Source organism: Falco naumanni, chromosome 16 (assembly GCF_017639655.2).
Source record: "Falco naumanni isolate bFalNau1 chromosome 16, bFalNau1.pat, whole genome shotgun sequence".
Taxonomy (NCBI): domain Eukaryota; kingdom Metazoa; phylum Chordata; class Aves; order Falconiformes; family Falconidae; genus Falco; species Falco naumanni.
This window is the reverse complement of record NC_054069.1, coordinates 3,380,768-3,404,585: the sequence shown is the minus strand read 5'-3', so window position 1 is coordinate 3,404,585 and position 23,818 is coordinate 3,380,768. Positions and strand designations below refer to the sequence as shown.

The 23,818-nt window shown below is 42.3% G+C and overlaps 2 protein-coding genes across 3 annotated transcripts in view; one reads left to right on the top strand and one right to left on the bottom strand.

The window, feature by feature from the left end:
- Positions 1–23,818, bottom strand: part of KCNJ5 (potassium inwardly rectifying channel subfamily J member 5) — a 66,273-nt gene that overhangs the window by 33,545 nt on the left and 8,910 nt on the right. For both annotated transcript variants that reach the window (XM_040615935.1, XM_040615938.1), the window contains exon 5: positions 14,161–14,341. The gene's annotated coding sequence lies outside the window, so the exon portion shown is untranslated. The remainder of the gene's footprint in view (positions 1–14,160; positions 14,342–23,818) is intronic.
- KCNJ1 (potassium inwardly rectifying channel subfamily J member 1) lies at positions 21,517–22,727 on the top strand. Its single transcript, XM_040615939.1, has one exon. The coding sequence runs from the start codon at positions 21,612–21,614 to the stop codon at positions 22,725–22,727; it is 1,116 nt and encodes a 371-aa protein (XP_040471873.1). The 5' UTR covers positions 21,517–21,611.

Genomic DNA, 23,818 nt, shown 5'->3' with positions numbered 1-23,818 from the left:
CTCACACTGTGGGCTCCATCCAACCCATTAGCTGCGAACAGAGCTCTAATTCTCCCAAGTGATATGCTCTCAGCTTTCTTCATGACTCTCATGAGAGATCAATGCCTGACTTCAGTGGGTCAGGATATCAAACCAGGCTTTCTACCTTGTTTTGCCTTTCTCTGCATTGATTATCATCTGTGAAAAACATGATAATGATGGATTCCTATATCTTTATTTCCCTCCCCTGCATTTGAAAGAGAGGGTGAATTTCATTTATTAATGCTGATAGAGCCCATGGAGACTTGCAGATAAAAAGACTCGGTGTGAAGCAGGATATAATGTTCCACCTTGCAGAAAGCTTATGCTTTACTCTTTCTTTTCAAAGCACCTACTGTCATTGCTAGGCAACTGGGACACTGTCCAAAATAAAAACAGTAATAATAATCAAACAAACAGAATCTGAGTCTAACAGTCTATAAAATGCAGCTGAGGGCTCTCAGGTAAACAGACAACAGATGGAATGAGTTCCTAAAGCTGGAAGAAAGAGAAGACTAAAATGGTCAATTGTCAGTTGACCCGAAAAGTAATCTTAGAGATATGTCCCAAGGGGGACACGACCACCATCCAGAAGGTCCTGCCTCAGAGGTTACCAGAGGCATGGTAACATTGAGGAGCTTTTGAGGAGCAGCAAGATCAACTCGTTGGATTGTCAAGGGACCTTATAGAATGTCAGCACATGGGATGGTCACCATTGTGCAAAGAATAAGACAGTGTTGTATCTATATAAAACTGTTCCTTTCTTCATCTGTAAAGTACAAAGGGTGGAAAAACTGAGACATAGATAATAGACTTACCTGAAGTTCATATTCCTTCTTCAGGAGCCTGTTTTCTGTTCTCCAGAAACTGAATTTTGCTGGCGATATTTAACACAGCCCCAGAAAGGCAACTGCAAGTAAGTACAATATACCCTAACCTGCTTATTCCTGCTCATATAGCTGCTTTTTTGGCAGACAGGAGAAGTCCCCGTGCAGTATGCCTGGCCATGCAGTTGTGCTACCCTCTCTTTATGAAGCTATCAGGTTTGCTCAAGCAAGCAGGATATCACATGCTCCAGAAAAAGCCTTTGGCTAGACACATCTGTGCTCACAGCAAACCTGGACCTGATAGCCTCAGGGGCTCTCAAAGCTTGGTGTAGGGACAACATCTTGAGACTGGCATTTTAGAAACATCTCACGCCCTTGTGAGCAACCTAAACTTCCATAAATACCTTTTTAGAGCCTACAGAAGGATGTTTGTTTGGAAAACAACGAGAGAGGAAACACACAGAGGATGAAATGAAGTGTGATCCCATTTTAAGGCTTCATACCATTTGATCAATTGCAGCTCAAAAAAACTTTGTCAGAGCACAGTGTGTACCTGACACATCTGTGCTCATTCTTCTACCAAATTAATAAACATTGTCACTGAGTCGCAGCTGGTTACCTCTTTTGATACTATCATATGTAACAGAGGGATGAGAGCTCTAATGTCTAATGCAGAAGCCTAATGCTACTAGACAAACCTAAATGAAAATCTAGAAATGAACCTTCATCAGTTGTTAACTGGTGACATGGGCTGCTCAATGACTTCAAACACTTCCCTACATAGAGCGTTTTAAACTACTGTTTTCCTAGCTTCAAATAGAAAAAAATAATACTTCAGACACCCCCAAGTCAGATGCCAATGTCACTGTTCAGAGCAATCCCTAGGTTTGTAGCATCACACAATCATATTTTCATTGCAGATTGCTTTGATTAAGAGTGATGAAGAGAAGGGGCCAGGTGACAAGGACACAGGTGCCAGTGTCAGAATACGGTGCTTTCTGTCAATGCAAGTCTTGTCTTTTCCTCTGTATGCTTAGCTTAACTTTTTAAAAGGAGAATCCAGTGACTAGAAAAAGGGAAGTGACTCATGACTTAACATCCCTCACACACCCTCTGCCCACCTAAGGACTTCTCAGAGGAGCTGTTAGCTCACTGCTCCAGCTGCCCTGCTCCGTGCCCTGTGCCGCAGGCTCGCTCCCAGCAGCTGAACAGCCCTGTGCTAAGCACTCGGCTCACTGCAGCCAGAAGGAGAGAAGTGCCTTTGTTGCAGTCCACCCATGCCCTACATTTTCAGGGGAAGGAAGGACCTCCCTGGCACTAACCTCCTCTGCCAAGCGGCTGAATTACAAGTAAATATGACTAAGGAGCTTTACTCCTTCCAGTGAGAAGCTGGCATAATTTTCTCCATGAACAGAGTTGCATAAACCCCTCTTTCCCCACATGGTGTTATCAGCAGAGGTGTTCTACCTTGTGGGCTTGCCAGGGGAGTGGAGGGGGGGGGTGCATTCTAGGCCACACTGTTTCAGGAAATCTTTATTGCAGTTATGCTGTTTGAGCTGAGCATCACAGCTTGAAGACAGCGGTAAATCCTTGTCACCAATTCTCTGTGCTTTCTGAAAAGTCACGGAAAAATTGTGTGACCATGTCTAAAAGATAAAAAACAACTCATGGGTGGGCAGCCAGGTTTCTCTCTCATGCTATGAAGTCACAAGTCCTGTTTTCCCCTTTCCCAAGCCCACCGGCACTACTCTGTGAAGAAGAGGGCAGAGAATAGGAAGCCAGGAAGCCTCTGCTGCCATTCGACTACTATGACTTCAAGGAGTTAAATAACACAGGTTTCTGCCTTTCTGGATTACCACATGGATTGCCAAGGCAGTGCTACAGCCAGCTTTGTTCTTGAATTTAAATAGCCTATGCATTTAAATTTTGTCATTACAATTAGCAGAGGAGGACAAGGGTTTCAACTACCTGCTGTCTAAGAATAAGGAAGGCTGAAGCAATTAGAACTTTTAACTTTCATTAGTAGCAATGCTTCATCTGTTACCCTGTTCTTCCATTTCAGACACTTGGTGTCCCAGGGATTCACACTTTCCTCAAGCCTATCCGCATGCTGGCATGCACAGCCATTTATTTAAGGATGGGTGTTGGTGACACTCCTGCTAAGAGAAGCAAAACCCCACTTCTCATATTTCTTTCTGAGCTATGATGGTGCTTGTTCACAGAAAAGAAAGTTTGGGGAATGAATCACAAGTGGACACACATGAGACTGAATATTCTGTCTCCTGTTACTACTATACTCATTGTTACACTACCTAGAATACTGGAAGGATAGAATCATCTCTCCTGGGACTCAGAAGAAAATTGCAATGGATTTCAAATCCCTTCCCATGGAAAGCACAAGGTAAATAAGTACTGGGAGGCTGCCAGCCTAGCTAAGCTGAGGTTAATGAATAAACAACTGCCTGCAGTACTGACTTGCCTACTATACTTAAAATATGCATCTTTCATTACATCTTAGGGAGACCTCCTCTTCTATAAATAATCATTCCAAAAGATAAAGGCATTAAATCTTTTTTTCTTTTGACAAAACAGAGATTATCCCCATTTATACAGAAAACCTGCTGATAGGCAAACAGGCTTTCCATAGAGGACTTGCTTTTTATAGAAAATGTTGATTTTATTGTGAAAAACAGAACACCGAAAACCAAGAAGAAATTGCAAATATAGCAAGGGACATTTTGAAAATGTAAGCTCAGTCACACCTTGTTTTCCCTATTTCTTCTTTATGGGATATGCTATCAAAACATTTCCAGGAAAACAATGAAGCAAGCTCAGAGAAGGGGAGGTTGCTATGAATTTGGAGAGCTGCTGACATACCGAGGTCACTTCTGAAAACCGGATTTAATTGCTTGGTTATGGATGCTTTTTTTCAAAATGTTACCCTAGGTGAATGAAAGAAACAGTTTAACAGATGCAATAGCTTAGGTTTCCAAGAGTGTCTTGGGTGATTTTGAATGTCCAACATGAGACACAACAAAGAGAAGTCATTTTGCAGTGTATTTTGCGGGAATCTCTGACATTTAAGGGGTCTCAGAGAGAGCACCTAGAAGTCATTTGTCACTTGTGAAAATCTAGGTCGTTTACTCCCCTCCTCCTGCTCTGCTTTTTTAATGCCAAATATAGAAAGAATTTTCTGGCTTCAGACTGAATAAAGTTGTTAATTACATTCTTTCCTAAAAACCTGCAATTGAAATTCACTTGGGGAGTTTCTGAAAGCTGTGGAAAGCTATTCTTTTTATAATATTCTTTTGACATGTCTTAGAGGAAAAAGGAAGAAAGCCCATTTGCTTTTAATTTCTCAGTTTTGAGGATAATATTTAACAGAAGTAAATCCCTTTAAGGGCTCAACTATGCTCTTTGAAGCCAGTAGGAAAAAATCCCATTGAGTTTCATTGCAGGAGAACTAGCTTGCTGCTTTGAAAAATTATGTTAAACAATCTGCAGTGTGTTGTGTGATGCAAGAAAATTAATTTGTAGCATCATGAACTGCCAATAGGTGAAAAGGATAGGATTCCTGCCTGTACTAGACACAGTTTAAAAATAACCAGATTATTTTAGAGTAAACCACGTCACTTAGCTCCCGGTAACACTATCTGGAACAATTCCATCATCGATTCCTGGTGCTAGGAAAGCCTATATGTGTTGGTATCACTAACAGCATACCTGCCTCACAGGAACGTTAAGGGATGTAACAGATGGATTAACATGCTTTGGAGATGAAAAGCGTTGCTTGAGTATTATCAAATTTATTATTAACGATGGAGTTATTAAAACAATGGGATGGCTAATAACAGAGCTTAATTCTTTATATCAGTGCTTTTTGTCTTCAGAACACTCTGGGGCAAACGCTTGCGTCACTGAGTCACAAAGCTCCTGTTGGTTTCAACTGTGTGAACAGATCTGGCTCTGCCCGAGCTTAAATAATTGTTTTTAACATACAAATCCTGTTCTAAACTTCCTCTAAGTCTCAGAGGACCCTGCCTGCAGGATGCCTTCCACCTGTCCCTGGTAGGTGGCTAGAAGCACTGAGTTCTTATTGCTGTATAACCAAGGGGAAAGCAGCTTCCAGTCTGGGGACTGTAATATTGAGGGTAAAACTGATTTATTTATAGTAGGCCTGCAAAAGATAGGGATATAAATTGCTCCAGCCATCTAAGCTCTCTCCCTACTGATGGGGAAGGATGGGCACCTCTACAAGGCAATGCATCTTCAGATGCCTTCCAAATGTGAGAGGGAATCAACCAGAAGAATTTATTTTTTTTTGACACCTCATTTTTGTGTGCCTGTAGGTAATTGGGATGATTCCAGGCTTAAATCACAAGATCCCTTATCAACAGGATGCAAAGGTGCTCCCACAAAGGAATGAGAAATACAATAGGTGTACATTTCTTTAAACTCCAAGATGACAGCAATGCAGAGAGAGAAAGAGCAACTTCACAGCAATGGGTTAACTCCTGCAGTCAGTCCTCTGCAAAGAGTTGAGATGGACTCTGATTTTCAACTCAAATCTAGGCAGGGAAGTCTAAGCAGGAATTTGGGCAAGGGCACATGCATCTAATATATCATAGGCCAAATAAATCAAACTGCAAAGGGTTCTGCACAATGTGGGAGGTATCGAGAGGCATCGGATTCTTTCCAAAACCACACTGCCCTTGCAAAGAAAAGGACTGATCCTCACAAATAGTCAGGATACTCCTCTTGTGCTTGTGCTGGTGGGACGAGACAAGAGACCCCAATATTGGTGACTGTAAGATTAACGACAGCTTCTTCAGTTAATATTGCATTAATTTCTCTAACTTTGGCAGCTCAACACTTCCACTGTCATTTTCATCCACCCAGCAGCCGTTTCTCTGCCTTTCACATACAATATATAAACTGAGCCACTATGTTAATGAGCCATTGCATATAGATGAGCTGGCAACCAGTCCGAGCTGACACAGCCACACATAAAAGCCAAAGAGGCCTTGGGCTCTCTTCCTTTGGTACAGAAGCTGTTGGACCAAAGTACTGTGGAAATCGCATGGTCTAGGGGACGCAAAGCTGGGGCAGCTTTTTCTCCCACCTCCCTTCTGCAGTCACCTTTACTGCTTAAGACACAAGGTAAGAGGCTCAGTGCCGTACTGTTTTCTTGATATCTGACTGAGAAAGTCCACAATATTTCTAGATAGACTGTCTCTTCTGTTCCTTTGCACAAAATCGTTACCTAACGACTACAGCAAGGGAACCAGGGAGCCTATTTTTGTGGAACGAGATGTTTGGATTCTAGTCTGCTTACTCACTGGCTTGCCTTTCCTTGGGCAACCCTCTTGATGGTTCTCTGCTTCAGTTTCTGCTCACCTAAAACAGGCTACTGAGGCTTAAGAAAACATCATCAAAGAAAATCTCTGCATCTGCTGTAGTCATCTCAGATACAGAAGGCAGAAGATGGCAGCTCAGGCGTTGCATTTCTCTGGGAACGCTGAGTGGTGTTTCTGACAGAGACATGGTGCTGGAGGAGCCTTGAAGTATGGCATGGGGTGCAAGTTTACAGCATATTCTGTTGTGTGCTAACTGCCAGTACTGTTGTTTTAACCCTGCACGAGTACCAGACATTCTGTCTTCACCTCAGAGTTGCTTAAACGCTGAGGATGTATACCCAGACAGTTAACAAGTAGCAGTTAGCGATTTTCACAGCTATACCTTAAGTTCAACGTGTTTCACAGCGGTAACTGCACATAGCAGAAGTTCCCACATTCAGATGCACTAAGACGCTCAGAGGCTACAGTAACGAGTTTCTCAAAACTACTGTTAAAGAAAGTAACCACCCTTAAATTATCTTCCATTTTGGGCATGACAACATGTAGTGCATGGTTCACTTCCTTAATCTCACAGTCAATTACTTTTCTCAACCTATATAAACATCAGCAGGGAAAAAGAAAAATCTGCATGTGTGTTAGTAATAAATTTAAAAATCAGGGCATACCACTTAAGGGTTGACTTGTCAGAAAATTGTAATTAAAAGTGTTCCAGCTGACAGTGCTGCTTTAATGAATTATTAGTAATGTTCTCTGAGAACATTGGATGAAAAACACCATAAAAGTTCTTACTTAAAACAAACCAATTTTCTGCATGATGCAACTTCACTGCACAAGAGGGGGAAAATCTCCATTATAGAACCAAATTATGAAAATAACAAAGTAATGGTTTGAATGAACAGGACGTAACAGGTGCCCCTTCTGTACCGATTGCCTCTATTTCCTATACCACAACGTTTTTCCACAGGTGCATATCTAATAACTGCCACTATTTTCTTACATTCTATTTAAAAAGCCCAGTAAGGTGTAGTGTAAGAGTTGTGGTCATCAGCGTCTAAGTGTTACCAGGTGTTACATGTACATAGAACAGTGACTGACCCGCCCAGTTTTAATGCAGATACAGCAATGCCCAGCAACCGATCCTTTTGGCTAATACCTAATCACACCAGAGGCTTCTGAGCAGCGGTACGTGCATGACAAACTTCAAAACAGTCCGCTCCTGCTGGGCAGTGTCAGCAGCAGCAAGCACGCTCTCCTTCTATGCATAGTCTCGTAGTTGCCTTTGCACAAAAGCCTTGGCACACACCGACCCATCTGATCAGACATAATTTTCTGTTGTGCATGCCAGCACAGTTTGGGCTGCTGGATCCCGACCCTGCTTTGCTGTGCTCCTGGCTGAGTACAGGCGAGCAGAACAAGGTGGCACAAAGCACATGGGTGAGCACGTGTGTGCTTGAGATGGGTGAGCAGAGGGCACGGGACTCTCGGGCTCTCAGGTTGAAAAGCAGACAGCAAGCAGCTGGGGTGGGGGGAGCGTGTGAGGACTTGGAAACACAGCCCTATTTACTGGGAGCAATGTGTGGAGTGGGGAAGGATGAGGGCAAAGGGCGCTAAGTCTTAATCATGGATTTGTATTTGGGTGCGAAGGAGACGGGGGTTGGGAGGTGGTGAGACAGGTGGTGGAAAGAGGCTCTCATGTCTCATTTCCTTTCGCTTTCTTGCTGGTTTCCAGCTCCATCCAGATTTGTTGTTTGTCCTTACTGTTTCAGGAGAAATGTAAGAGAGAGCACATCTGGGAATTCACGTTTCTTGGCTGAAGTTCTGTGGACCCGGCCCTATACCTGGTAAGCAGTGATATTTTGGGGTAACTGGGTGGTTCTTGAAGGGGGGGTGGTCATGGTCAAAGCACCTGCCAGCCATGGAGTTCAAAGCACCCTGCACCTGTAAGCTACTCTTGTGTTTCTACTGTTACGAGAGCTCACCTTAACACTCGATAACTAAGGGGCATCCTTAAGTCTCTCGACTATGGTGGGAATGAGGGGAGTTTGGCACAGGACTTCCCAGTTAGGTTGCTACAGAAGTGCTGGCTGCCTATTCCTTCGGCAGCACAATCCACCCAAAGACACGCAAGCACTACATACCCCAGGGCTCTATCTCTTGTCTGCAAAACAGGGCTGTAGTTCAGTAGTTCTGAAGTAGTTCAGCCTGCGTACTGGAGAAAAGGAGTTTATAGTGAAGATTCAGAGTTATTTGTTAGCCCACCCTGAATATCATCACAAGTCTTTTCTACAGAACAGGTAACTTGGACCCCAGTCAGGCTGTGAGTGGCTGATGAGGTTGCACACTCCGTACTGAGCGCTCACAGAGGTAAGACGGTTTTATTCGTTTCTTGATTTCACAACGCAGGGTTATGACATGTGAGCATGCTTCCTCTGCAGTATTCCATGATAAATGCAAAGTAATTTCAGTTGGCTCATACTTTAATAAACTCTCCCAACTACCTTCTGCACTGTAGGGAGAAATGTACATATTGTTCGAAGCCCTAGGAATTTCTTTCCCAAAGAGAAAAACAAGCAGCTATACGAATGACACTTGCTTCACAGGATACAACTACCACGATCTGAATGGCCACTCTGTATGTGAATGTTTGCTAATATCAAGAGATAAAACAAGGAAGTTAATCTCAACTTCCTTTATTCATCTAAAATTTGGAGGTGTGATCTAATCTGAGCAACCCAGGTTGCTCACACAAGCTGGTGGTGGGCAGGTGAGATGAGATGCCTTGAAGAACAGCTCCTCCAGTCCTCATATACACTCTAATTCTAGTGTCTCTTGAATTAGCTTGTCTGGGCTTTTCTAACATTTTTGACATGTTGAGGGGTAAAAGTGAGGTGTGAATAAATCCTTCACAGGGTTTACACCACTTTACTAGGACTCTGGAAATCTCAAATGACATCCCAAGGTCTGCTACGTAACTGAATTCTGCATGAACTAGAGCAACCAATGCAAGATTTTTAAAAGCTCATTAATATCTGAGGTAAGAGCCTTGCTTTTGGAAGTAATTTAGTCCCAGATTCAAATTAGGTACTTAACAGAAGCAGAAACATAACTCAAAGTCTTGGTACCTAGAGCAGCTTGTGTAGCTGAAGATACAGGTAAGTTTGAGAGGAGTAATTAGATGGAAACAATTCACCTTGAGATGCCAGTTTCTGATGACTGAGAGGAACTCGGAGGCACCTGAGCTGCTAAAGTTGGCACTTCAGTAAGTCCCCTCGGGTTGGTGGAATGAATCAACACCATAGAAAATTCCAACAAGAATTAAGCTCCTAAATGAATGGGAAAGTTGTAAGATGCCTGTGCAGGTTAAACTGTATTTTCCACTGGAAATGAGACAGTAGGCTATTTATAAAGGATATCTAAGAATTCAACATTCTTCTCACTCTTCTGTCTGGTTTTGTCTGGAATATAGGGACCTCCTGCAGGAAATGCATTAGATGCGGAACAATAAGAGGCAGAAGGAGCCACCAGGAACTTGCCAATAGTGTAATTTAAATACAAAGACTTGCACAGTGTGGGAACTTGTAATAAATCTAAACTTAAGACTTTCATTTGCAAAAGTATCTGCAAATCGGCTTAATATTTGTCCATCTCAAAGGCATAGTATATTCCCCTCTGTTTCACTCCTTGCTGAGAATATTAAGATATTACACACAGAAGCCTTTCTTCTTCTTAGATAACAAACAAGTTTCTGCCAAGATAGCAATTGGGCATCTCTCATTTATATTCTTCTAAAATCTGAGCTCCATGACAATTCTGACTACAGTGGGCTGATGCAGTGTTGCTGGTCCACAGCAACACATTCAAGAGGTCTCAAAGAATTTTACAGTCATTGAATTTATCCACACAACACCCTAGTTCCGCTTGCATCCTGTGAGCAAATGGGGAAACAGACACAAAGGGGAGAACGTTTGTCCCTTAATACACACACACACACACAAAAAAAAAAAAAAAAAAAAAAAAAAAAAGTGAAAAGCCAGGAACTGACCTCAGATATTTGGATGCTGAGGAATGCTTTATCACACTTCCTAGGTCCTACAGCCAGAAGCCTTCTTATTAGGGCAGATCAGTTTGTTTATGGGTTGAGCACAATATGCTCGCTAAGTTTACTCTTTGCTGTGAAATAGCAAGGAATAGAATGTGCTGAATACTGCTCTCTGACCTTGGTAATAAGTTGATTTAATTGGATTTGATTTTTCAAATGTAACATCTCAAGTCAGCCATAAACTCTGAAATTAGCATATCACATCTCAACACAGGAGAGATTTTTAAGTAGCATAAGGAGATGAAGTCCATGCCCGATGAATTTCAAATTACACTGAGGATGAACTCAGCCATATGCATGTCAAACTAAAATTGTGCAGGCTCTGAGTGCATCAAGCAGCAAAGTTATTAATGGCTTACATTTGCTATTAAGAATGCAAAGTAGCTATTTTGCACCCAGTTTGTTCATACGTCTCCTCACATCAATGACCCATGTGATGGGTCAATAATTCACTCAATGCATACCGAAAGCCAAGAATGTCTTGCAAGTCAATTACACTTATATAAATAATTAGGAACACAAAAGTAACGGAAGGATCGGAATAGAAAAAGCTCTGCTGGGGAAATACTGCATACCCCAGGGAAAGCAGACTGTTCCTGTCTTTAAATTTGCAGCTGGTGTTCCCCAATATCTTCAAAGGGTACTATGCATGCCCCTGAAAGCAGAAATTATCCTTAAAAGGGGCAATTTTGAGTTTTAGTATTTCAGGGAATAATCAGGTTCTTGTGTAACTGAAAGCTATTTGCTTCCTGCAGGAGATGTGAAAAAAAGTAGGACATTAGACAAATAGCTGCCTACTGAGATTTGATCCTCGAGCTTTGCTCCTGAAATTTGTTTAGTGTTCATGGCATTCAATTGTAATAAATGACAGGAACATTTTAACCAATCTACTAGGCACAAGAAGACTCTAATTCAGACAGACAAAATTTGCTTCATCCGATCTTGTGCAAAGGAGCACCAAATGCCTTTAATACCTCAGATTTCTGCTGGAAATCTCTGAAGTCAGGCTTTTTCACCACCCACATCTTGGGACTGCAAACTGACTTTAAAAGCCATGGCATGGGCTTCAGGCTATGCTATAAATCCCTGCAGGGCACTGGGATGACGGCTGTTAGCCTCATCACCACGCAGCAGCCAAGAAGAGCTGAGGGAAGGAAACTATTGAGATGAGACTGTAAAGGGACAAGATTTATCTAAGACAGCTTGGTTCAGCATCATGGAAATCGGGCTTCAGGAACCAGAGGTAGGACAAAATCTGTCAATCAAAGTCTGCAGTGCTGCCAGCCCTTGTGGTTGGAGCACTGTATGTTGAGAAGAAATCTTCCCAACTGCTGGTGTCTGACACTCTTCTTGTTGAACCTCAGCTGGTTAAACACGCAGCATCAGCCAGCAAGTGCCGCTCTACCTTACAGCTGCTATACGACAGACTTGGAGGCCCAGTGAACAGTAAAAGGAGCATGGAAGATCAACAGGTAGCAGATGATGTGCTTCAATATAAGCTCAGCATGTCAGATGGACAGATACATAAAGGATGTCCTGTAGGAGAGGGCCTATATTATCCAAAAGGGTACAAGGAAACACGCATCTGGTCAGGAATGCAATGAATCCTTTCCCTTTTTAGCAACTTTATTGTTTCACCATTGGTTTCTTTACTTTTAAGGTGTACAGAAAGAATAAAGAGGTTACATCCTCCCTCCCAGATGCTCCCATTCCCTATGGTACCCGCTATAGTAGGCCACCTGACTTTGGTTACAGCCATCTGGGTGTTTCTCTATACTTCTGAGCTAAAAAGCAAGTTCAAGAAAATGAGATCCAAAATGCCCATTAATGGAGAGCAAGTCTGGAACGATATTCCTTTCAGCACATCTGCTGGAAAAATTCTGAATGACAGACAGGACAGTCATTTAGAGGAACCTAACACATGCTCATGAAGCAAATGTTCTGTTAACATTCCTGTCTGAAAGTAATTATGATCCTCAGCACAGCAATTCAAGAAACAAGGACAGCTCGATTGCGAAACCATGTCAAACCAAGGCAACTAGCAGAATCAGAGAGCAGACAGGATAGTAGCAAAAAGCTCTAAATAGTAGAAAAATAGCAGAAAAGACCTCTATAAACTATATATGTGGGATTTACTTATAAGAGTATTAGTTATTAAAGGAAGGGAGGTGAGAAGTGCTAAGTAACAAGCAGTACAGAACTTGCGCTGCATTGTAGCATGCCTTTAATCTCTGGCAACTGGGACGTGCAAAGACAGAAAGTACTTCACACGCCATTCAGTGATAGAAGCTTTCCAAGGAGAGAGCTACATATGTACACTGCTTTCACCTCCAGAGAAAGGCTTCCTTGCTTTGTTCTTTGTTTACCTTAAGAAAGCAATAGAATGAAGTATGAAAGAACTGCCTTCTGTATGGAAAAAAATACCAATAATTCATATTTATAGCACACCATTGCTCCTGAAAGATCTCAAAATACTTAAGTGACAGCTGTGTTCAGGGATCATTTCAGTTAGTACTGAAGCAAACATGCTCTAACAGGGCAGGGCAGCCCAGAAGTTGCTTTATAATAAAATAACACTCTACATCATGAAAAGCTATTCTTAACATTTAAATAGCCTCACAGTTACATGTGAAGTCGTGGAATCATTCTTCTTTCCTTTGCAGACAGGGAACATGACTTAGAAAGCAATGGGAACAGTCTGAGACCACGGAGTCAGGACTACAGCTCAACAACCGCCTGTTCCCAGACCAAGGAATCCTACTTTCTCCATTCATGTCCTTACCCATTTCAGGTGAAGCTGCAGGCTACTGCTGCAGAATGCAGCTACCATCTATCGTGTCATCTGGTATATTTAAGTTCTTTTCTCTGACAATCCCACTATATGAGAAACGCTCAGGGCTGGGATTCCCAATGGGAACCTGGCAAAGCAGGGATTTGAATTGGGCTTCTCAAGACCAAATGTGATAGTCCAAGCTACCCTTCTTGGCAACAAACCAGCACAGCACAGCGGTTTTTTGCCAGTTTAGAAATCAAAGTCACCTTGATAACCACAAAAGACTACCACAAAAGAAATTACAACCCAACTAAAGGTAAGGACTGCAGCATGACAGCCCTTAACATTACAGAAAATATTCCCAAGCAGCTGACGAGGACAGCCACCCACGACACTGTTTACCCTGGTGCTACAAGCAGGTGAAAGATCGCAGCAGAGCAATGATACTGCAACGTGCAATTTGTACCATGAGTTCCTAGCATCTCTTTGGAGCATCAGCAAACTATGTACAGTCTACATCATAAAAACACAGTAGCAGAATGCGAAGGAACTCTTCCTACTGCAGTATCATCCAGGTTAGGTGTTCATTTGCCTTTCCTCCATCTTCCTCAGGTTCACACAGATGGAGTGTTACAGACCTGACCAGCAGTACATGAAATCCTGTCTCTAATGCTGCCTAACCACACAGCAGGTCTAGCAAGGCTGTTGTACTTAATTCTGAGTATTCTTTTACTGTGGCTCTGCTCTGGAGCTGGCATTGACTATTCTCTGTGAACTACTGTGAGAAGACTTTATATCACAGCAACATTCACTTTTTGCTTTTGTTCCTTTAGCATTGTGCTGAGAGCGCAACTTCATGCTTTTCTTGTGCATTGAGTAAGTAGGAACCTTTTTCCAACCACACTTGAAAGCTGTTGCAACACTGCTAAGTGGTTTCTGTCAGCAATCATCCCTGCACCCAGAGCAGGGTCCTTTTTAGGGCAGTAGGAAGCCACTGTCCATTTAAATTTACTGACATTTTGGAAAGAAAGCGTGTACGTGAGCGGAAGGTTTTATACCATGAAGTAATGCTGAGTACTGAGATACCTCGAGGTTAGACGGTGAAGCAGGGTCGGAACTGTCAGTGTTCACGGTTGCTTTTCCCTTTGGTAGGCTGTCTTCTAGCTGTGTCACTGATGCCTGAGTCAGCAGCCTCACAGCCTCTGGGGCTTCTGCAGAAAGCCCTTTCGCCGTACCATGCTGGTGACTGAGACTTGACATTGCCAACCTGTAGGAACAAATTGTGAGTTAATGATTCAACCCCTTAAATGCTTCAGCAGGGAACAACAAAATGAGAGAACGTGCAGAATCGGCTCACATGACTCTGTCCATTTTCCCTGTGACTTTTATGGGTGGTGGTTATGCAGTATTGCCTCCCCTGCCCGCATCTTACTTCAGCACAGTTCTCTGGTTGCAGATCGCTTCTGCTCACAGTCACACAGGTGAGAACTTACTACAGTCTGCCTTCCTCACACATTTAGAGCGCAATGCCTTTTTCCGGCAACAGAGAGGAAAAGTAACTACACAAAATCTGCCTTTCTCCTTTAGAAAGCTTCAACAAAAAGCAAAATGTTTTATTTTCAAGACTTCTCAGAAAATCAGAATTAATTCTCTTAAAGTAGAATACTAAACCAGCATAACACTGTTGGTGAGCTGCATCCCTAATTTTTCTCTCTTGCAACCGCAACAACACGTCACACACAAGTCCACTGCAATGAGAATTATTTGGGGGGGGGGGTGTTTGACCAAAGAAAAAATCCCAAGACATAATTTGCTTGAGAAATAATTTCTCCCAGAGAGCCACTTCCTATTCAAAATTTCCTATTTTCAGTGGATACCTAATTGTCTGAAAATAGAAATAGTTTTGTTGGAAAATCCTGCTGTAGAGTAGGGACAGCTTAGCTCCCAGTTCTCTGCTCTCCAGAGGCAGGATACCCAGCACGACTGCACATCTCACGATGCTCCCCGAGGTTGCAGGTGATCATCTGCTGCATGGGAATTCTCTGTCAAAGTAGAAGGTGCTATGGGAGATACAATTGTCTCGCCGTGGAATTAGTTTTGCACTGCAAAAATATCAAATAATGATGTTTTCTTTAGTGCTTATGAAGTGATGATTGCCAGAGAGTGCTGGCAAATGCTTTTGTCTAGACAGAGCTATTTTACAAGTGCCACGTTTCTAGTAAGTGGCAGAAAGGGAGTGACTGTGGGCCAGGGCTGGCCTCTCGCCTCCGTGGCATGCAGGGCAGGAGGAAATGCTGCTTCTGGAAATTCACCAAAACCTTCCCGGGGGGGTGTGGGGGGGGTGTATATGAGATATGTCATTTGCTCTCCAGTCAGCTGAAATCTTTAGAGTCTCTCCCCTACTAAAAGCAGTCATGGATAAATTTTGTGTGCAGCGCTCATTACAATATTATTAATTGCTAACAATGACAGTAATGTCTTTATTGCTGTAAAGCCTTTATTTATACGCCTGAGGTAAGAATTTTAACCTTTCGAGGACCCCAAATGCTCCTAAGCTTTCAGAAAACACGATTTGCTTGAGTCTCTGCTGCTGCAGTGCCTGCGCTTTCATTTATTCATTTGCCTGTGTTCTCAGGAATGAATTATTCCTTCAAGTCAGCTTTCTGGGGGGATGCTGCAGCCTATCTTTTCAAACCATGCCTACATGGCATAATGTGAGCAATGTTCCTGGATGCAGATTAGTTGTTTGTTATCACTGAAACCTTATGGAAAGTGTGACTCCAAGGTGCGCTCAAGCAACGCTAGGTCTGCTCAGCAGCAGAACACCTCAAGCAGCAAACTCTACAAAACATATACAAAGCACAATGAGAAGATCCAGTCTTAAGGCAGAGGGTCAGAAACTCCAGCAGGCTTCCTGAAGTGACTTAGTGCTTTAAGTAACCAACAGCATATACGGGATGTAGTCTATACATCCCATATATGTCAGAGCATACAGGTTTCCTCTCCTTAAAAATCAGGATTTGGGGGAAACAAGGAAGGGGATTGTACATGTCCTTGTTGCATCACTGTCGGGGTGGGCTGGGACAATCCTGGTTCACTGAGTTTAGAAGATAGAAGGATAAGGACCTCACTCCCCACTATCTAAAGAGGAAAGTTAGGCACTGAAGAGGACTTCTTCATTAAGTACTCGCATAAAGCTGGCTAGAACATACCTGTGTGCATACAGCAATCTGAAGGACATCTGTTCCAAAGAGATTTCATATTCACAGTGGATAATATGAATTAATGCCCAACCCACAGGCAGGTATGTCCCCCTTTGCCTCTCCTGCTGAAAAACTGCAATGGAAAAGGGCAGCTCTTTAACATCTTACAGTAATTCTACTTTAGCAAGAGAGAGGGAGAGGCAGGGGATAAGATTCTCTGGTGTATTCACTAGAAATTCCAGTTGGACTTTAGGTAAAACGTAGTCAGTTGGATGGGAGCTGTGACGATTCTGAGATCAGCATACTGAGCTAGATTGAGGGATCATATTTCCCACATGGAACCAGCATTTCAGTCAACACTTTGAAGGCACAGCCACTGTGTCCCATGCTCAGACCTGCTCTCAGGAATAAACACTCAGTGACGACATTGCCAGGTCCAAGAAGAAAGCTTGCCTCTGTCAGCTTGCCAGTACCAGCAGGTCGGGTCGCTTCGCTAACATGTCCCTCTGAAAGAAAGCGGGCATGGATGGTGGTATAAATCAGATTCTTTTTTACCTGCAGGGCTAACTGACTGCTTTAGGTGAGCTTATATTCTTGCTATACTTACAATTGATTCAACGGAGGGCTAGCTGTCTTTGGCAGTTCTTGGTTCTGATATTTTGATATAAGCAGCAAGACAGGGAGACGGGATGCTGCAGCTGTCATCCCATCACAACAGGCACGTTCCTGCTCTACCCAGGGCAGCTAGTGAAGGGCAAGTGAGATGTACTCTCCAGAGGGCTCGGTAGTAAAGCAGCCAGTGGATAATACACCATGAGACTTAAGTGTTATAGTTCACTTTTCTAATAAAAAAGGGTTTTATAAGGTATTAGGAATTGGATATTTCACATACTTTGTTCAGAGAAAATTCAACACAAAGAAAAACACAAAAAGGACTGAAAGAAGATCTGAGTTTTGAAAAGACTTGAACAGGACTGAAAAAAACCTAAATCCTTTAACTCTGTATCCCTCTTTCTTCTACCTAAGCTTCTTAGAACTTCATCTGAATCCATAACAAAGATGTACTTCTATCAAAAGCTGCGGGTTCAGTGGGCTGCTTTTCATTTATGCTGTCTCCCCCTAATGATTCATTTCTACCAATTTTGCTCATCCATCCATTGCTGCGGGGGAAGAGATACGTATGAAGCCACGGAGATCAGAACAGTGAAATAGCAGGTCATGGAACTTTGTTCTTGTTAGGCCCCCACCAAATGTTAAACACCTTCTCCTTCCTTCACTCACTGATCTCCTCAAGTGCTGCACGTGGCTGAGATTAAAGCCATTTCCCTGGATTAATGTGCTCCACACACAGTGTTGCACAAAGGACTTACCCATAAGAACAATTAAAGCGCCTGGTCATTATCCCCCCACATTGAAAATTTTTCAAAACAAAATAATTGAAAGCAAGTCAGAGCAAAGAGAACCACTCAATGACATTTCTGAGTGAGCAGAGGAACTCCAGCTGGTACGTAGCAACCAGGAACTGTAATGATTGTTGTTACCTACTTGCAGGAATGCAGAGAAAGGAAAAGGTAGAAATGCATCTGTTAACAACTAACCTTCTGGGCATTTATCAAATGTTCTGGGTGGAGGGACTGATGGATTAGTTAGGAAAGATCAGGGATTTGAGAATGGAAATCTTAAAGTTTCTGCTTACTCCAGTGATCCAGGGAAGTGGAAACTCCTTGTTTTCATAGCTAACCTTGACATGTCATCTTTATTCATTGAGTACTTTTATTGGTAAATGCCCCTTCGTTTAAGAATACAAGCAGTGCACCTTCTATAAACATAGTATGCCTGGGGACAGCAGCAACTTTGCTAACTCCTGCAACAGAGAATTTCACATGCAAGAGACAGCAATACAGCGTTTATTTGGGCCCAACAGGAAACATATCCTGGTAAACATTAGCCAAGACGTAGTTGGATTACCTTTGCCGATTTAAACTGAAACTACTAAATGCTGTTATTATATAACTCGCTTTATATAATCTGCTGTAGACTGTCTGTGGCAGACTCACAGCGTGCTTATACAGGAGGGAGCTTTTCTCCTGCTGAAGCAAATCAACACACTTCAGTTCCGTGTGGGAGCAAGAAAGGTTTGGTGAAGGGAGAATTCCCTTATCATCCTGCCTGAAGAAGGGTGTGATTCTTCCACCTCTGATCTGCTTGGGGGTAGCTTAGGCAGGGCTTGTAAAACAGTCTCCGAAGAGGCCGTGTAAGATTTAAAGAGGCAGGAAAAGAATGGTAAAGCTGGGGGTCTATCTTCACATTCCCGCTCTGATGACCATGCCGCTTAGCTTGCTTTCATCTCTTTTGTGATCGTTATTTGTTGAATTGTATGTCCAGATCCTTGGTCAAATTTCCAAAAGTTCCCACCAAAGGCTGAATCAGACCTACCGAAATTGTGTTAGCAATTTATGACGGCCCCTAGCATGAGAAGAAGGGTAGATTTCTAGTTTCTGGTTTCTAACCAGAATTTTTCTTCAGATTTCTCCCCTTCACATCTACTCACTAGGGTTAGGAGCATATCTGCTGTAGCTCACCTATATCAAAAGTATACATGTGCAGCTCATGGTGGACAAGGTGAAGCATCCCAGCATTTCACACACTATTCCGGCAATGACAGTCAACGTTCGCATTATTGCAGAAAAGGACAAGATGAATGCCAATGACAGCTGAAGCTGCGTGGTTTTGGTTAGGAGTTAAGTACTGGAAATCTTTGAATACTGCATTGCACAGGAATATTTTATTCCCACTCAAAGTATGCATTAACATGAACATATTAAAAGTGCGTCAGGAAAATAAAACTTGGGGATTGTTTAGAAAGTGACCTCATTCCCGCCCTTCCTCAGATATGTGCTTAAAGTTTAACTTTTGTCAGCTACATTTGCGACCAATGAATTCAACAGCAAAATTTAAAACAGTGAAAAGCTACATTACAACAAAAAGTGACCTTCATTTTTTTCACCCTAGTTTTAATGAGCAGAGGAGAAAGGTGATTTCAGTCTAGGCGCAGAAAGAAGGCAACTGTATGAGACGTGGAAACAAATTAATTCTCAGGGCTGTTGATATAAACAAGGACATCAAATAATAGAATCAATTTCTGACTTTACAAAATGTAATTAATTTGTACTTCGACTCCATCATTGATAATTTAATGTTTTCCCTTTGCTACTGATTATCATATCTAAAGGCATTCTCTGGCCCCTGTAACTATGTCTAATGAAAGGATTTCTGCTTTAGCCAACTAAAACATTAGGCAGCTTCTCTAAGTTAATCTAGACGCCTATAGAGCAAAGGAAAGAGACGTCGCCAAACAGCATTTCTTTCCTGCATAAAACAACTGTGATGACAAGACAAGGGGACCCTCAGAGGTGCATATGCTTCCCTTACTGCCAATTAGGAGTCAGCTGTACAACTAGCATAGGCAATTATCTAACATTTAAATGGCTGAAGTTACAGGAGACGAATTTCACGCTAACTCACATCAGTATATCTAATCCATTACATGCCTATGGATTATCCCCATTTTCGATAGATGAAATTAGGGTTTAAGGGAGCTAAACTCTTGCTACAGGTGTTTAAGCACGTTATTAACCCCTGAAATGAAGCAACATTTGGGCCGTCTAAATGACAAAAGTTTAAGCCTAAGCATTTTGCTCCTAGCTGAAAAAGAAAGCCTGGGTAGGACAGTGATATGATGCAGAGTTTCATATGATGCAGAGTTTCAGGTAAGTGTTGTAGCATCTTTAGCTTGCTTATTAAAAAAAAAAAAAAAAAAAAAAAAGATCATTCCCAACGGTTGTTTTAGTGTTGCCTTCTATTGGGAAGAGCAATGCAGCAGTAAACAGTAGCCAACAGTTACAAAGCCCCCAGAGTCTCCTGATCCGAGGTGCACCCTTCAAGCCCAGGTCCTTCAAAAGAAAACATCACCCACAGCAGCTGCATTCCCTAAAACATTCAGGATTCTGTGCGGCTGGGACGCCACGTCCTTAGAGACACAGTAAATTCAGAACATCCTTTGTGCAAGTCAGCAGTGAGAATGTTTTCCCCTCAAATTCTTAATTTATTTCAGCTGTTTTTAAGCAGTAGCATTTTGCCCCCAAGAAATGTGATTACAGTACACAGTTAAATTTGGCTACATGAGAATAATTTTGCTTAATGAAGGCTAAATAAATAGGCACACATGGGTACACTTCCAGAGCAGGTTAGCACTGTGCACTAATCTAACACATTCTCTCTGGCAGCGAAACACATTTTATGCTTGAAGGGTGATCAACTCTGAAATCAATTATTTCTAAGAACACTCCTAAGTTTGGGGTCAAAATCAGACCCTAGATCTGTCAGCGAACATAGCAGGCAGTCTCTGACTCTACAGTAGATCATCCTCTCCCCACGTCTGCATGTCTGAATAACTCCAAAAATGGGAATTTTCCAAATGTAGGTTGATCCAAATTCCAGTCTGAACACATCTGTAGAATTTTCTCCATCAATGAGTCTTATTCCCTGGGTCTCACTAACATGGTCAATCATAAAGGACAAAATTAATGCAGATGCAGAGCTACACTTCCCCTTAATAATGAATTTCTGAATCTGATTTTTTAGTCTTAGCATTACCTTTGTGGCGAGTAAACACCCATATTCTGCTGCTGCTGAAGTGTAATCTTTTCTTTTATTCTCACCTATAAGTTCTATTTGAGATGCTTTTCTGATGCCAGAGTTTAAAATCCACACCTTCAAACCCAGCCTATAACTATGCTAAAAATAACTGCATATCTGGCTTAATTATGCCTTCCACATCTTCTCATTTCTTCCAAAATTCACTATCCCAATCACATCCAGGGTATCCTAATGCCGATGCACACACACGTTTGCATAGACAGGCCCCACTTCATCATCTAAATGGCAGAAAGATCTGCTCAAACCCCAGCCACTCCCCACCACTTTTCCCACCATATGTCCACGATGAAGTTACCTGCTTCTCCATGCCTCGACTTATTCAGCTAAGCGGAGGACAACATTAACAGCTGACTGATTCAAAGTTTACTGAGCAAGCCAAAATGATTGTTTTTTTGCTGGAATGCTCCTAAGGCAAGAAACTGTTAGTTTCCTCATATACTTGCTGGAACTTTTCCCCACCAGCTGAGGGAAAATATGCAAATTATATAACTTTTTCCTAAACAAGTGTCTTGAGATTTCATCAGAACCTACTGCCTGCCTGCAGCTATAAACAAAACCTGCATTACCTATAACGTTTATTATTTCTTACTCTCCAGAACACTGTCAGCAGAGGGAATGTTCAACTACCTCCGGAAACGCTTTACCAGCCACATCAGAGAACGCAGCCGGCGAAGAGCAAGGCTTGTCTCTAAAGATGGAAGGTGTAACATAGAGTTTGGCAATGTAGAACAGTCAAGGTTTGTCTTTTTGATTGATATATGGACAACTATCCTGGATCTCAGATGGAGATACAAAATGACTATCTTCATTTCAGCGTTTCTGGGCAGCTGGTTTCTATTTGGTCTCCTCTGGTATGTCGTGGCATACATACACAAAGATCTTCCAGAATTCAATCCTTCCATAAATCACACCCCCTGTGTTGAGAATATCAATGGCCTGACTTCAGCTTTCCTGTTCTCCTTGGAGACCCAGGTCACCATCGGTTATGGCTTCAGATGTGTCACAGAACAATGTGCCACTGCCATTTTCCTGCTCATCTTCCAGTCCATCCTAGGAGTAATCATCAATTCTTTTATGTGTGGTGCCATCTTGGCCAAGATATCGAGGTCCAAAAACCGGGCTAAGACCATCACCTTCAGCAAGAATGCTGTCATCAGCAAACGTGGTGGGAAGCTCTGCCTCCTTATTCGGGTGGCAAACCTCAGGAAGAGTCTGCTGATCGGGAGTCACATCTACGGAAAACTGCTGAAGACCACCATCACCCCAGAAGGAGAGACAATCATTTTGGACCAGGTCAACATAGAATTTGTAGTTGATGCTGGCAACGAGAATCTCTTTTTCATTTCCCCACTAACTATTTATCATATCATAGATAAGAACAGCCCGTTCTTCCACATGGCAGCAGAAACCATTCTGCAGCAAGATTTTGAACTGGTGGTGTTTTTAGATGGCACTGTTGAAGCCACTAGCGCTACCTGTCAAGTGAGGACATCCTACATCCCAGAAGAGGTGCTCTGGGGTTATCGCTTTGCTCCCATTGTGTCCAAGACCAAAGAAGGGAAATACAGAGTGGACTTCCAGAACTTCAGCAAGACAGTGGCTGTGGAGACTCCCCACTGTGCCTTCTGTCTCTACAATGAGAAAGAAACTAAAGCCAAAGAGAAGAAAGGTTATGACAACCCTGGGTTTGTCTTGTCAGAAGTTAGTGAAACCAGTGACACAAAAATGTAGTTCCAAATATACATGGGACTGAATCTTTTTTCATAATGAATTCAATCTTGAGAGGATTAATAACTTAGTAAAACAAAAAAGAAACGAGTTTGGTTTTACTCTAAAACAGCATTTCTCTTCTCAAAAGCCTCGAATCAAAGAGGAACAGAATACCGGTGATCTCCAGAACACTATTTAACTCCACTATATATATTTCATAGAATTTATATTTTTATACCTATGGGACATTTTATGAAGCTGCTACGTTGGAATGTCCAACTCACTTAAATTCCCAGAGGCGTGCAAGTCTGTTAAAAAGCCTGAAAAGATGGAGAGGAGCTTTTGGATATGTTAAAGGTACACAGCTGTTGCAGTAAGAACACGAAAAGGGGAGACAGAAGGCAAAGCTAAAGAAACCTGAGGGACTTAGGAGCCAAAAATGTAAAAAAAAACCCCAAAAACGTACATTTCTGATTGCTGGTTGCCAAAGTCGCCTCTGAAAGCAGACTCTCTGGCTCTGGAACACTTGAGCACTTTTGAACACTTTGAAACAATTCCTTCTTTCTTTGAGCCGGTATATCTACAGAAATGGAGCATTAAGGGATGGTACATGCTTAGGAAGCTAGACAAGACAAAGCTTGGGCCATCCTGCTGCATCTAGAACTCTGTAAAATATGTCTTTAACCTGTGAAAGCCTTTGATTCCTTTCAGGGAAAAATAGCCGAATGGAAATGGAAAGTGAAAAAACAAGGAGAAGCAGACCCCCACTATGGGAGAAGAGGAATTTTGCAGCTTATTCCTAACTGTCTCACCCTTCAGATACTCTTCTTTCCACTTCCCCAGGAGCTGGCTACCTGTGAAATGAGGGAACATCTGAAGACAACTGTCCAGAAAGGTAAGCCACAGTGGGGAGATGAAGAACAAACTGATTGCTTCACACTGGGCAGAAAAGCAATCCACTGGGAGAAGAGAGGAAATTCCCAGCTCTAGATGTATCCTTCAAAAAAATCCACAACACAAACACATATTACCTTTTCCTTTAAAGCATGAAGGTCTTGTTAAATTAAAAACACAGCACAGGAGCCTCCCACCAACAGTGGGCTTGAAATTTA